Source organism: Jaculus jaculus, chromosome 13 (genome assembly GCF_020740685.1).
Source record: "Jaculus jaculus isolate mJacJac1 chromosome 13, mJacJac1.mat.Y.cur, whole genome shotgun sequence".
Lineage (NCBI taxonomy): Eukaryota > Metazoa > Chordata > Mammalia > Rodentia > Dipodidae > Jaculus > Jaculus jaculus.
This window is the reverse complement of record NC_059114.1, coordinates 11,662,211-11,678,226: the sequence shown is the minus strand read 5'-3', so window position 1 is coordinate 11,678,226 and position 16,016 is coordinate 11,662,211. Positions and strand designations below refer to the sequence as shown.

General features: G+C 43.5%; 1 protein-coding gene and 1 non-coding gene across 2 annotated transcripts in view; one reads left to right on the top strand and one right to left on the bottom strand.

The window, feature by feature from the left end:
* Depdc5 (DEP domain containing 5, GATOR1 subcomplex subunit) overlaps positions 1-16,016 on the bottom strand; it is a 126,475-nt gene that overhangs the window by 103,863 nt on the left and 6,596 nt on the right. The window contains exons 5-8 of the mRNA XM_045132446.1: positions 10,978-11,063; positions 10,263-10,346; positions 7,558-7,607; positions 2,131-2,200 (exon numbers count right to left, since the gene is read on the bottom strand). Of these exons, the coding sequence (XP_044988381.1) occupies positions 2,131-2,200; positions 7,558-7,607; positions 10,263-10,346; positions 10,978-11,063 (290 nt within the window). The remainder of the gene's footprint in view (positions 1-2,130; positions 2,201-7,557; positions 7,608-10,262; positions 10,347-10,977; positions 11,064-16,016) is intronic.
* On the top strand, positions 6,196-6,297 carry LOC123454305. The gene has a single exon (XR_006633290.1). It is a non-coding gene; the product is annotated as a U6 spliceosomal RNA (small nuclear RNA).

The window sequence follows — 16,016 nt, the reverse complement described above, 5'->3', positions numbered from 1 at the left end:
TAAGCTGGTAAGACCTTATTGCTGAAGACTCCACACACATGGGCTGCAGGCCACTGAGAAATCAAGCTGGAAACAACCTCCTTGTGGACTAGCTATCACAATGCTGGAAAGAGCTATGCCACATGCAGCCCTTGGGAACAGAAAAGGAGTCAACAGTGTTAAAGCAGCATTCAAGAGCTGGAGAGATGACCCAGCGATTAAGGATCACAAAAATAAAAACAAAAACAAAAAACAGCAGTGGACCTGCAAGCCTTAAGACTGGCCAGTCAGGCCAAATGTTCCAACTGGTAAAATAGTAGCATGTCTGTTATGGAGGAAACCAAATGTTCTCTAAGCGAACTGTTGGTCTGCTCCACAGAGGGGAATTTATGCCTGGTACTAAAAACCCAGTCGAAAGCATATGGTGGGGAAGGGCACAGCCCTAGGAGTGTGATGCCTGCTGTTGTCTGACTAAATACACATACTATGTTCACCAAATTGCCCCGTAAGCACTTTTCTCAATGTTTGTACTCATGTGTTAATACTATTCTCACTTTTGGTTTAAGAAACTTCTTTTCAGATAGCAGTGACCACTGGGATGACCCAAAAGGCACCATAGTGCTGAGAAGTGACAGAGGCTGGGCATGCTGTCACACACCTTTAATCCAGGCACTCGGAGGTCAGAGGTAGAAGGACTGCCGTGAGTTTGAGGACACACTGAGACTACATAGTGAATTCCAGGTCAGCCTGGGCTAGACTGAAACACCAAAAAAAAAAAAAAAAGTCTTTTGAGCCAGGGAGATGGCTCAACAGTTAAAGGCACTTGCTGCCAGGCGTGGCGGCACATGCCTTTAATCCCAGCACTTGGGAGGCAGAAGTAGGAGGATAGCCATGAGTTTGAGGCCATCCTGAGACTCCATAGTGAATTCCAGGTCAGCCTGGGCTAGAGTGAGACCCTACCTCAAAAAAACAAAATAAATAAATAAAGGCACTTGCTTGTAAATGCCTGATGACCAGGGCTCGATTACGTAGTACCCACATAAAGCCAGATATACAAAGTGCTATATATGTTTAGAGTTCTTTTACAGTAGCAGGAGGCCCTAGTGTGCCCATTAATTTTGTCTCTCAAACAGACAATTTTTGAAAAGCCTGAGGGCTATAGAGATAGCTTAGTGGTTAAAACACTTGCTTGCAAAGCATTAGGATTTATGTCCGACTCTCCAAGTTCCACGTAAGCCAGACACACAACAACACAAGTGCACAAGGTTGCCCATGCACACAAGGGGGTGCACCCGTCTCGGGTACAACTGCAGTGGCTATAGGCTATGGCGCGCCAAGGGCCTACAAAGCCAGCACGGACCACATGGGATTCTGTCTCAAAATAATGACCTTAACTCTTCATTCTGGAACCTGTGCGGTCCTGACACTTCCAACATATGTAACGAGTGGTGTCTCTGATGAGTGCCAATGGCACCGCTCCTCAGCTGTGACAACCAAAATGAAGACAACACTCACTGACAGTCGCTGCTCTAACGAGTGGCATGGAGACGGCAACATGAAAAAGCAGGAAAGTCCCCTGAGCACTGGTCTCGTGTGTTATGACATAGTGTCTATGTGTGGATTTTGCATTCTTATACCGAGAGACAGGGTCTCACTCTAACCCAAACCAGCCTGGAACTATGTAGCCCAGGCTGCCTTGAACTCATAGCAATCCTCCTGCCTCAGACATCTGAGTGCAGGGATTATAGGTGAGTAAAGCCATGCCCACTTCTGTGCTTAATATTAAAAAGAGCCATTTTATGCTGGGTGTGGTGGCGCACACCTTTAATCCCAGCACTCGGGAGGCAGAGGTAGGAGAATCACCATGAGTTCGAGGCCACCCTGAGACTCCAGGTCAGCCTGGCTAGAGTGAGATCCTACCTTGAAACACCAAAAAATAAAAATAAAAAGACCCATTTTGAAGAAGACAATGAGGGTGAGGCAAAACTATAAAGACCCACTGCATGATATGGAAGCTGTAGAGGCCTCTGGTTCCAGATTCACCAGGGCAAATGACAACCCTGAAATTGTTGTTTGTTCCTTCACTTGAAACTAAAACATAACGGCATAGGGAAACAAAACAAACAAAAAAAACTTTATCATAAATCTTACCCTGGTATCTTCACTGATATAACCACACATGACCTTCTCATTCTTCACCCACAACTCACCAGCCTGTGCCCTGAAAGGAGATACGCATGCAAGTTACCAAAGGTATCACAAAGACCAAGCGAAATAGGAGCAACTTCAAGTGGCTCATTCATTTTGTTTTGATTTGTGTTGTTTTTGTTTTTTGAGACAGGATCTTGCTATGTAACCACAAACTCATGATCTTCTTGCCTTTGATTCCTTATTTATATGAAAATGACTACATAGTGAATTCCAGGTCAGCCTGGTCTAGAGGAAGACCCTACCTCAAAAATAATAATAATGATAAAGAATCCACCTTGGGGCTGGAGAGATGGCTCTGTAGTCAGAGGCACTTGCTTGCAAAGCCTGATGACCTGGGTTTGATTCCCCAGGGCCCACGAAAAGACAGATGCAGAGTGGTGCATGCACCTGGATTTTGTTGCCATGGCAGGAGGCCCTGGAATAGTCATATTTTCTTTCTTCCTCCCTCCCTCCTTCCCTCCCTCCCCCCTCTCTCTGCCTTTTGCTCAAATAAATAAATAATATTTTTTTCAATAGTAAAACTATTTTTTCAACAGAGTGGTCTCCCTTCACTTCTCCTGACTGCTTGTGTTATGGCCCTAAGGTTAAGACTGATTATTTATTTACTTATTTATTTGCAAGCAGAGAGAGAGAAGTGAGACAGTCAGAGAATGGACACACCACTTAATGGCAACTTGGTAATTTTTTTTTTTTTTTTTTTGAGGTAGGGTTTCACTCTAGCTCAGGCTGACCTGGGATTCACTATGTAGTCTCAGGTTGGCCTTGAACTCACGGTGATCCTCCTACCTATGCCTCCTAAGTGCTGGCATTAGAGGTATGTGCCACCATACCCAGCTTGGTAAAATTTTTTAGCTTAGTGTTTTTCTCTCTGAAGCTCTTTTGTAATTGTCTTTCTGTTTTGTTCATTTGCTTTATTGTTTTGTTTCTGGAGACAGAGACTCTCTATGTAGCCCAGGCAGAACTTGAACTCTATGCAGCTCAAACTATTCCTGAGCCCCTAATCCCACTGCCTCAGTTTACTGAGTGCTGGATTACATGTGTGTATGACCATGAATATCTCTCCACTGAAACTCTTTGAAGGGATAAAATGACTATTAGAGAATAATGAGCGAAGGCCTGGAGAGATGGCTCACTGGTTAGGGCATTTCCCTGCGAAGCCTAAGGACCCAAGTTCAATTCCCCTGTACCCATGTAAGCCAGACACACAATGTGGCACATGCATCTGGAGTTTGTTGGCACTGAATAGAGGCCGTGGTGCACTCCCTCTCTCTGTCACTGTCTCTCAAATAAAAGATGTAGAATAGAGCCAGGCGTGGTGGTGCACGCCTTTAATCCCAGCACTTGGGAGGGCAGAGGTAGGAGGATCACCATGAGTTCAAGGCCACCCTGAGACTACAGAATTAATTCCAGGTCACCCTGGACCAGAGTGATACCCTACCTCGAAAAATAAAAACAAACAAACAAACAAACAAACAAAAAAACCATAACACAGGGCTGGAGAGAAGGCTTAGCAATTAAGGTACTAGCTGGCAAAGACAAAGGACCCAGGTTCAAATCCCAAGTACCCACATAAGCCAGATGCACACGGTGGCACATACATCTGGAGTTCGTTTGCAATGGCTACAGGCCTTGGTGTGCCCGTTCTCTCTATCTGCTTCTCTCTCTCCTCTTGTATAAATAAATAAATAAAATATTTAACAAAATAATAACACAAATTGGACATGGTGGCACACACCATAAGTTAGGAGGTTAGCAGTGAGTTCAAGACCAGCCTGGGACTACAAAGTGAGTTGCAGGTCAGGTCAGTCTAGGTTAGAGAAAGACCCTACCTCAACACAAAACAAACAAATGGACTAAAGACCTTAACATCAGACCAGAAACTCTAGAACTGCTAGAGGAAAAAGCAGGGAAACCCTTCAACATATTGGTCTTGGCAAAGACTTTCTGAATACAACCCCAATTGCTCAGGCAATAAAACCATAGATTAATCACTGGGACCTCATAAAATTACAAAGATTTTGCACTGCAAAAGACACTGTGAATAAAGCAAAGAGGCAACCTACAGAATGGGAAAAAAATCTTTGCCAGCTATATATCTGATAGAGGATTAATATCTAGGACATACAAAGAATTTAAAAAGTAACTAATAAGGAATCAAACAAGCCAATCAAAAAATGGGCTATGGAGCTAAATAGAGAGTTCTCAAAGGAAGAAATATGAATGGCATATAAGGATCTAAAAAAATGTTCTACGTCACTAGTCATCAGGGAAATGCAGATTAAAACTACATTGAGATTCCATCTCAATCCTGTCAGATTGGCTACCATCATGAAAACAAATGATCATAAATGCTGGCAGGGATGTGGAAAAAGAGGAACCCTTCTACACTGTTGGTGGGAATGCAATCTGGTCCAGCCATTGTGGAAATCAGTGTGGAGGTTCCTAAAACAGCTAAAGATTGATCTACCATATGACCCAGCTATAGCACTCCTAGGCATATATCCTAAGGACTTATCTCATTTCCTTAGAAGCATGTGCTCAACCATGTTTATTGCTGCTCAATTTATAATAGCTGGGAAATGGAACCAGCCTAGATGTCCCTCAACTGACGAGTGGATAATGAAGATGTGGCACATTTATACAATGGAGTTCTACTCAGCGATAAAGAAAAATGAAGTTATGAAATTTGCAGAAAAATGGATGGATCTGGAAAGGATTATACTAAGTGAGGTAACCCAGGCCCAGAAAGCCAAGCGCCACATGTTCTCCCTCATATGTGGATCCTAGTTACAGATGATTGGGCTTCTGCGTGAGAAGGAAAAAACTCAGTAACTGAGGCCAGTAAGTTAAAAAGGAGATATAAAGGGAAGAGAAAGGAAGGGAGGAGGGTAATTAATAGGTTGGTATTGCATATATGTAAGTAGAATTATTGAGATGGAGAGGGGATATGATAGAGAATGGAATTTCAAAGGGGAAAGTGGGGGGGGGGATTACCATGGGGTATTTTTTATAATCATGGAAAATGTTAATAAAAATTAAGAAAAAAAAATAAAACATTCTAGAAAAAAAAAATAAAAACAAACATAAAAACACAACTCTGGGACTGGTGGCACATACCCATGACCCTTCAACTAAAAATTCAAGGCAGCCTGAGATACATAGCAAGATGTCTCAAAAACACACAAAAAAGAAGGGACAGGGATGCTGGAGAGATGGGTTAGCAGTTAAATCATCTTGCCTGTAAAGCCTAAATATCCAGGTTCAATTCCCCAGTACCCACATAAGCCAGATGCACAAAGTGGCACATGCATCGAGAGTTTGTTTGCAGTGGCGAGAGTCCCTGGCGTGCCCATTCTCTCTCTCTCGGCCTCTTTCTCCCTCTCAAGTAAATCTTTAAAAAAGAGAAAGAGGGCTGGATGGCTCAGCAGTTAAGGCACTTGTCTGTGACTGAACCAAGTTTAAATTCCCAGAACTCATGCAAGCTGGATGTTCAAGGTGGCACAAGCATCTGGAGTACGTTTGCAGTGGCTAGAGGCGCTGGAGGCTCTGGCACCCCCATTCTCTGTCTGTCTCTCTCCTATCTCTCTCTGCTTGCAAATAAAATTTTAGCCAGTCATGGTGGCACACCCCTTTAATCCCAGCACTTGGGCGGCAGAGGTAAGAGGATTGTCGTGAGTTCCAGACCACCTTGAGACTACTGAGTAAATTCCAGGTCAGCCTGTGCTAGTGCAAGACCCTACCTGAAAAACCAAAAATAAATAAATAAATAAACTCTTAAAGGAAGAGAGAACAGAACTTGGGATACAGCTCAGCAACTGAGTTATACAGCAGATGCCTTCCATGCATGAGGCCTTGGTTTCCATCCCCAGTACCAAGAAAGAAGACAGGAGGAGAGAGACAGTGACAGAGAGAGAGAAAAGCAGTGACACCTTCCTTGAGGAGCTATTTTCAGATATAAATCATGGCTAGAGTGAGAGCCTACCTCAAAAAAAAAAAAAAAAAAAAGTGCTTGTTGGCAGCATATTTATTAAAATTGGAATGATACAGAGATTACCATGACCCCTGCATAAGGATGACACACAAATTTGTGAAGTGTTTCATATTAAAAAAAAAAATAGGAAGTGGTGGTACACGCCTTTAATCCCATCAAGGGAGGCAGAGGTAGGAGGATCATCATGAGTTCAAGCCCACCCTGAGACTACATAGTGAATTCCAGGTCAGCCTGAGCTAGAGTGAAACCTTACCTTGGAAAACAAAGAAAAGGGGGGGGGGAGTGCTGGAGAGATGGCTAAGCGGTTAAGGTGCATGCTTGCAAAACCTTTGATTTTCAAGTCACACGTAAGCCAGATGCACAATGTTAGCACATGCATCTGGAGTTCATTTGCAGTGGTTAGAGGCCCTGGCATGCCCATTCTCACTCTCTCTCTATCTCCCTCTCTCTGTCTCTAATAAATAAATAAAAATAAAATCTTAAAAAAAAAAAAGCCTGAGATTACACAGTGAACTCAAGGCCAGCTTGGCCTAGAGTAAGACCATACCTTGAAAAAACACACAAAAAAAGGAAAAAATGAAAAAAAGAAAAGAAAAAAAAGAGGTCATGCATGGTAGTACATACCTTTAATTCTAGCACTTTGAGGCCAGCCTGGACTATACAGTGAGTTCCAGGTTAGCCTTGGCTAGATAAAGTGAAAACATACCTCAAAAAAATAAAGTAAAAAAAGGATGCTGGGTATGATGGCACGTATCTTTAATCTCAGCACTTGGTAGAGAGCAGAGGTAGGAGGATCACTCAAGTTTGAGGCCAGCCTGAGACTCCATAGTGAACTCAAGGCTAGCCTGGGCTAGAGTGAAACCCTACCTCAAAATAAAAGCAAATAAAAGGGGAGGGAGGGAGAGAAGAAGGGACAATCCAGTTAAAAGGCATCAAAAATTAATAAATAAAAGACAACAAATCAGGAACTACTGTGTCAGTCATTTCACGTCTCTAAGCCAGTTTCCTAATCAGTAAAATCAGAAGGTATTATTTAACATGTTAACCTAAGGGATTTTTTCAGTTCTAAAATATGTAACGCAGATTAGCTTCCACAGTCCTTGCATTAATCCTAAACTAGCCAGGTGTGGTGGGCAGGCCTCTAATCCCAGCCCTTGGGAGGAGACACAGGAGATCAGGAGTTCTAGGCACATGAGACACTATCGCAACAAAACAATCCTAAAACCACTACCATGCACTTTGTTACTTCTCTGCTTGTGTTACAAGAGATGCACTTGTATGTTTTAGTCTGTGGAAAGTCATATGCCTCAAGCATCTTATGCAGCCAAGGTCTAGGACTGGATCCTACTTATGCATACGGGTAACGTAACACCTACCTGATGCCAGCAAACTCAACCTTCTGGGTGATATAGGCACAGGTGCTCACCTAAGGGGAGAGAGAGAAAGGACTCAACCCACTAAAACCATGAAGTCTCACACAGGTAGGTCTCCTGGCGTTTTGTTGTGCTTGCGTGTTGTATTCATGCCATGTCCTGGCAGTACCCCAGGCTCCTCCTGTGCTGGCCTGTGGCAGGGTGCGCTCACCCATGTTATGCCACCCCATGCTTCTGGCCCTTCTCGTTTGGGCCAGAATCTAACTGATCAGAGCACACAGTTTTCTCGGAGCTTGTTTCTGGGGTCTCTGCTCCCCTACAGAACACACGCCAGCGTTTAAACATGGACCTGGACAGTGGAGCTCCCAGGCCCCCTCAGGCCTTCATGCTGAATGATTTCTCCAGCCCTCTCCTGGCCTTTTGTTTTTATCTGTTCTACCAACAAAGTTTAATCAGCGGGAGAGAAGTAAGTTTACCCTACAGGAAACCTGCTGGGGCAAGTATAATAGATACTTAACATTTTAAGATTTTTGGCAAGTAAAGACAACAGCAAAGACCAAGATGATAATTAAGTGGCAACCTGACAAACATGTCTTTACATATGCTTATAAATATCTGCATATCACACCAAGTATAGTAAGTCTATTTTTATATTTATGCATTCACACTTTTAATTTCAGTGCCTGGGGTCAAGCTCAAGGCCTCGCGCATGCCAGGCAAGCAAGTGATCTACCACTAAGAGAAACTCTCAGCCCCATTTCTCACTTACTCTTCAATTTTAGAGAAGGAGACTGTCCTCATCCACTGAAAAGAAAACCACAGCAGCTGGGTGTGGGGGCCACGCCTTGAGTCCCAGCACTCGGGAGCTGAGGTAGGAGGACTGCTGTGAAATTGAGGCCGGCCTAGGCTACAAAGTAAGGTTCAGGGCCTGGAGTACAGTGAGACCCTCCTGCCTCAAACCCCTCACCCACAAAATAATGCAGTGTTGTTTTGGTTTTCTTTTGCTTTGTTTCACTTTGTGGCAGTAATGGGAATTGAACCTAGGGTCTCTCTCACATGCTACGCAAGCACTCTATCACTGAACTATACTTCTATATAGCCTCCCCCACAATTTTTTTTTTGAGGTAGGGTTTCACTCTAGCTCAGGCTGACCTAGAACGCACTATGTAGTCTCAGGGTGCATGTGTCTGGAGTTCGTTTGAAGCGGCTAGAGGCCCTGGTGTGCCCATTCTCTCTCTCTCTCTCTCTCTCAAATAAATAATAAATTTAAAAAAGAGAACTTCCTCTGCAGCATGAGGGGTGAGGAAGCCTTAGAGACTGCTCAAGTTTGATTCCCAGGATCTTTTGAACAGTTGGGTGTGGCAACACACATCAGTAACCTCAGTATAGTGGGGAGCAAAGACCAGAGAATCGCCAGGGCTTGTGAAAAAACAGTAAGCTCCAGGATCACTAAGAGACTTAGGCTCAAGTAAGAATGGAGAAAAGGGGCTGGAGAGATGGCTTAGCAGTTAGGGCATTTGCCTGCAAAGCCAAAGGACCCAGGTTCAATTCCCCAGGACTCATGTTAGCCAGATGTACAAGGGGGAGCAAGCGTCTAGAGTTCATTTGCAGTGGCTGGAGGCCCTGGCATGCCCATTCACACATACTCTCTTCAAATAAATAAATAAAAATGAAATATATTTTTTTAAAAAGGGTAAAGAAAGCATTTTTTACAAAGAAAGAAAGAAAGAAAGGGACTGGACAAAAGGGCTGGAGAGATGGCTTAGCAGTTATAGTGATTTGATTCAGGTATTCTGAATGCTAGTCTCCCCACCAGAGTTGGGGGTGGGCTTATGGATGTTATAGCCAGTTTCCCCTTGTCAGTGTCTGGCACACTCTCCTGCTGCTATTGTCCACTTTATATTGGCCAGGAGGTGATGTCCAACTTTTGTTCATGCCATCGTTTTCCCCTACTATCATGGAGCTTCCCCTCAAGTCTATAAGCCAAAATTAACTCTTTTTCCCAAAAACTGCTTTTGGTCAGGTGATTTCTGTCAGCAATTTGAACCTGACTGCAACAGCAGTTGAGGAACTTGCCTTGGACCCTGGTTCAACTCCCCAGATCCCAAATAAACCAGATGCACATCATGCATCTGGAGTTCATTTGCAGTGGCTAGAGGCCCTGGAGCACCCATTCTCTCTCTTACTCTCGTAAATAAATAAAAATAAAATATTTTAAAGAGAAGAAAAAAGTTGATAAAAACACTGTCTTGAATATTTTCAAAGGCCAGGTATGGTGGTGCACACCTTTAATCACAGCACTCGTGAGGCAGAGGTAGGAGGATCACTGTGAGATTGAGGCCATCCTAAGACTATATAGTGAATTCCAGGTCAGCCTGAGCTAGAGTGAGACCCTACCTCAGGATAAATAAATAAATAAATAAGTAAATATGTATATACACACACACACATTTAAAAAGAAAAAAAAGAATGGACAGAATGGTGATGAAGAGGGACATAGACAGTTTCCTTTGGCCACTGCAAGGGCATGTGCATTTCCCACATACATGTGTACATGCACACATAACAGGCACACACACGTGCATGCACACAGACTTTATGGTCTTCTCACTACTTTATCTTCTAGATCACTGTGGTAAACAAGGAGGACTATTCATTTATATAATATTTAAAAAGCAGCATTAAAAAAAAAAAAGATATTATCTTACCAAACTTTTCTTTAGTCGCCACATATCCCCACGGCCAATATATTGATCCTTGAAAGTCAACTCCACTAGGTCAAGGGTCACATCCTAGAAGAGATAACCACACATATCTCTCTGCATTACTTCACCACAATTTATAGTTATGTAATAATGTCCACTCACCATCAGAAAAAAAGAACATCTCTGGAATGCAATTCAATAGCCAAATCAGGTCAAACAGAATTGTATATAGCAAATGCAACCTTCCCATACGGATGAAAAAACTACAACAGGGCTGGAGAGATGGCTCAGCAGCTAAAGGTACATGCCTGCCTGCAAAGCATGACAACCTGGGTTCAATTCCCCAGTATCCACGTAAAGCCAGATGCACAAAGTGGCACATGCATCTGGTGTTCATTTGCTGAGGCAGGAGGACTGCTATAAGTTCCAGGCCAGCCTGAGCCACAAAGCAAGATTTTTCTCCAACAAAACAAAATAAATGAAAAAAACAAATAATTTCTACAAACAGCAGTAATTGAAATAAAAAATACATATTCATCTTCACAAGCAGACTCTAAAACAAGCTTCAGAAAGTACGGGTTTAAGTAAAACCAACATACGCAAGCATTTAATAGCCTAATAGTATACTAAAGTAACTCATTATTTCCATATGACTGAACCTTTGAGGAAGAGTACTGATCATTCTAAAAAGGTATTTAAATCCAGAGAAAGGACGCACCTTGGGGTCTACAACATTCACGTAGACATCCTGATAAGGTCTTAGCCGGAATACCTGAGTAACAGTCTGGTCCACACTGATAGTTTCTGAAATTAAAAAAAAAAATATATATATATATATATATATCTAGCTCAGATTTGTGCGGGTACTTGGGATCTGAACTCAGGCCCCCAGGCTTACAGAGAACACATTTTGCTGACTAAGCTATCAGCAACCCATCTTCCTATTTTTATTATTTATCTATTAATTAATTAATTAATTTTTTTGTTTGTTTTTTGAGGCAGGGTCTAGTTCTAGCTCAGGAAGACATGTAATTCACTATGTATCTCAGTGTGGTCTCGAGCTCATAAAGACTCTCCTACCTCAGTCTCCCGAGTGCTGTGATTAAAGGTGTGTGCCACCATGCCCAGTGAATGACCCTATTTTTATTTATTTATTTTTTTAAAAAGGAAACAACAGGTAACAGGAGATGAGCTCGGGATAGAAAGGTAATGAGAACACTTAGAATTTGAGTTTTACACAGTGTTTCCCACAAAACTGAAAACAGCTGAGGGGTTAAACATGAGCAGTTTCCATCAAAGACTTTTGAACATCCTAGAAGTTTTTTGGTTTTGTTTTCTTTTACTTATGTTTTATGTGATTTTTTTAAAATTTTTTTAATTTGCAAGCAGAGAAAGATAGAGCAAAGAAAAAGAATGGGCCCACCAGGGCCTCTAGCCACTACAAAAGAAATCCAGACACATATTCCACCTTATGCATCTGACTTACGTGGGTACTGGGGAATTGAACACAGGTCCTCAGGCTTCACAGGCAAGTACCCTAAACACTAAGTCACTGCTCCAGCCTTTTTTTTTTTTTTTTTTTGAGGCAAGGTCTCATTGTAGCCAATGCTGACCTGAGACTTGCGGCAATTGCAGCAATCCCCCACACTTCAACCTCCTCAGTGTGGGTTTATCAGCGTGAGCCACTGTACGGCTCTATTTTCTTTTTACTCTTGCTCTCTTAAGTATTATGGAAGGAATTACCTTGTTTACTATTAATTTGGATTAGAATCAAGGTAGCTTTTTAAAATTTTTTGTTTGTTTGTATTTTGAGGTAGGGTTTCACTCTAGCTCAGGCTCTCCTGGAATTCACTATGTAGTCTCAGGGTGGCCTCGAGCTCATGGCAATCCTCCTACCTCTGCCTCCCGAGTGCTGGGATTTAAGGCGTGCGCCACCACACCCAGCTTGCTTTTTTAAAAATTTTATTTATTTATTTGAGAAACAGAAACAGGAGGAGGGAAGGAGGGAGGGGAAGAGAGGGAGAGAAAGTGTGCACCAGGGCCTCCAGCCACTGCAAATGAACTTCAGACGCGTGCGCCCCCTTGTGCATCTGGCTAACGTGGGTCCTGGAGAAATGAGCCAGGATCCTTTGGCTTTGCAGGCAAACACCTTAACTGCTAAGCCATCTCTCCAGCCCCTCAAGGTAGCTTTTTGCTGATAGTTAGTTAGCTAGGGACTGGCTCGCAGAAACATGAATGCCACCTTGCCTGCCCTGACGGGACTAGAATCCACATCTAATCCAGTCTCATCTAAGATGACTGCAAGGAATACACTGAGTCTTTCAGTAGCATGGTAGAGGCATTAAGGGAAAAAAGGGTTTAGATCCATGAATCCAGAACAAGTAAGTCCAGGGCTGCAGATGCAGCTAAGTGGTACAGTGTTTGGCTGGCATGCATGAGGTTCTATATATTGGCAGTAACAATATATATGCATAAGTAAAACAAAAAAGAAAGAGGGGCTAGAGAGATGGCTTAGTGGTTAAGTGCTTGCCTATGAAGCCAAAGGACCCAGGTTTGAGGCTCGATTCCCCAGTAAGCCACATAAGCCAGATGCACATGGTAGCACATGAATCTGAAATTTGTTTGCAGTGGCTGGTGGCCCTGGTGCACCCATTCTCTCTTTCTCTGCCTGTTACTCTCAAATAAATAAAAAGAAAGGAAGGAAGGAAGAAAGAAAGAAAGTAACAAACAAACAAACCAGGCGTGAGGCACACACCTTCAATCCCAGCATTCGGGAGGCAGAGGTAGGAGGATCACTGTGAGTTTGAGGTTACCCTGAGACTACATAGTTGAGTTCCAGGTCAGCATGGGCTAGAGCAAGACACTACTTGAAAAAGTTAAAAAAAAAAAAAAAAAAAAAAAAAGCAAGTAGCCAGGCACTGTACATATGCTGGTATTTCTAGCTACTAAAGATGCCAAGGGAGGATCACTTGAACCTGAGCCCAGCAAAGTCTGAGTCCACGATAGTAAGAGCCCCACTCAAAAACAAAAACCGGGATGGGTAAATAGAATCAGCACTTCTGACTGAGGCTGCAGCTCAGCTGGAAGAGTGTGTGCCTAACATGCATGAAGCCCTGGGACCAATCCCTAGTGCTGCATCGACTGGGCATGGCGATTCATTCTTATAATCCCAGTACACGGGCAGAGGCAAGAGAATCAAAAATTCAAGGCCATTCTTCACTACACAGCAAATTCAAAGCTAGCCTGGGCTATGAGAACTTGTCTCACATTAAAAAAAATAAAAGGCAGGTATGGTGCACACACCTTTAATCCCAGCATGTAGAAGGATTGCTGTGATGTGAGGCCACCCTGAGAATACACAGTGAATTCCAGGTCAGCCAGGGCTAGAGCAAAACCCTACGTTGAAAAAAAAAACAAAAAAAACACCACAAAGGGGGGTGGGAAATCTGGGTGTGGTAGCACACACCTTTGATCCCAGAACTTGGGAGTCACAGATGGGAGTAAAGGGGGTAGAGTTAGGGTGACTGCACCCCTGAAGGTAGAAAGGGCAGGAACATTTATCTTAATCTCTTGCCTAGTTCCAAAGAACTGTTTTTCCACAGTCAGGACCGCTCCTGGGAGGGAGGTCTTTCATGGGATTTAAACACAGTGGTTGGTGTGGTTAAGCGAACCTCTTCCTGAGACAGCCCCTTGTCCTAACCAGCCAGCGGGCCCTCTGGTTCACCTGGGCCAAAAGATACCACCCTAAGGTTATAAATACCTTTGCAAGGGGAGGGCAGGCTCTCTGGTCACTTGGGAACTTCCAGCTGTGGGTTGGCTTTTCCCTCAGCTGGGCCTGAGCTGGCCTAGCAGGAAGGGACCCCCTAACCCTTACTTTCCACATGGGTTCTTTATCCCCTCCACCTCCCCACTTGGCAGGAGCTCCTTGAACTTTCTTTATTCTTTCCACACTTTCTTCCCCAGTGTCTGGTCACGTGGATTCCTGAACTACACATAGCCCACATGGGCTTTTGGGCTCCACGTGGTGTACTTCTCTTTTCCCCACTTTATCTCACCTTACCTCCCAGCCCTCCCCTTTCCTCACTCCTTTGTGAAATATGAATAAAATGTGGTATTTTAAAAATCATTCTCTTGAATCTGGAATTGCCAATTCATGATTAGTTTGCAGATACGAACTCAGGGCCTGGGGTTCCAGGAAGCACCCCAGAATCCCAATTTTCCCACTACATGAGTACCCTGAGACTACATAGTAAATTCCAGGTCAGCCTGAGCTAGAGTGATATCCTACCTTGAAACCCCTCCCATAAAGTGGGTGGGAGGGCTGGAGGGATGGCTTAGCAGTTAAGATGCTTGCCTGTAAAACCAAAGGATCCAGGTTCGATTACCCAGTACTCATATAAAGCCAGATACACAAAGTGGTACATGTGTGTAGAGTTTGTATGCAGTGGCTATAGGCCCTGGCATGCCCATTCTATCTTTGTTTTTCTTTCTCTCAAATAACAAACAAATTATATTTTATATATATAAATAAAACCTTGGGCTAGAAAGATGACTTAGTGGCTAAAGGTTCCTGCTTGGAAAACTTGAAAACCTCTTTTGGCCCAGGTTCAACTTTCCAGCAACCATGTAAATCCAGAAGCACACAGTGGCACATGCATCTGGAGTTTTTTTTGGAGCAGCAAAAACCCTGGTATGCTCATTCATTCTCTCCCTCCTTCCCTCTCTCTCTTTTTCTCTCACAAATAATTTTTTAAATTAATTTTTTTCTTGACTCTAAACAAATATAGTTTCTTCAGTGCCTTCAAAAGGCACTGAAGGCTGAGAAATAAGATTCTTTGGTAGGGTTTTTTGTTGTTGTCGTCGTTGTTTGTTATTTTTAAATATCTGACTTCTTTTTTCTTAGCGGAAACACGGTTTGATAAATATTTGCCTCTCAATTCCTGGGGTCATAAAGAGAGGTTTCTTGTAGTTTCTGACATGGTGTGATGGTTTGACTCAGGTGTCCCCCATAAACTTAGGGGTTCTGAATGCTAGGTTCCCAGCTGATGGCAATTGGAAATTAAAAGCCTCCTGGAAGTGGTGTATTGTTGGGGGCAGGCTTATGGGTGTTATAGTCAGTTTCCCCATGCCAGTCTTTGGTATACTCTCTTGCTATTGTCCACCTAATGTTGGCCAGGGGGTGATGCCCACCCTCTGCTTATGCCATCGTTTTCCCTGCCATCATGGAGCATCCCCTTTTCCCCCACGAGCTGCTCTTGGTCAGATGATTTCTGCCAGCAATTTGAACCTGACTGCAACAGTAATGTTGATACTGAGAGTGGTGCTGCTGCGAGACAGCTGACTGCGTGGCTTTGGCCTTTTGGAGCTGACTTTCAAGAGGAATGTGGAAGGATTTGAAACCTTGGCCTAAGAGAGGCCTTGCAGTGCTGTAAGAACAGCTTGTTGGACTGTTCTGGTCAGAGCTGCAAGACCTGAATGCAGTAAGAACTATGGACTGTGAGGTTTTGCTCATGAGGGTGAAAAGAAGCTTTGTCTGGACTGAGCTAGAAGCAGTTTGTGAGAGGCTCGCTGCTATGCTCGTACCCTGAGAATCGTGCAGGGTTGCAGAGCATAGAAACAGACTGCGGTGTTCACAGGGATATGGCACAGAAATGACAACCTTTGAGATTGCGTCAGCTGACCTGCACTGGGGCAACAGGAAGAATGTAGACTCTCTTGAAGGGGCCTGAGTGCTCAAGGACTGTTCTGTTCTTCAAA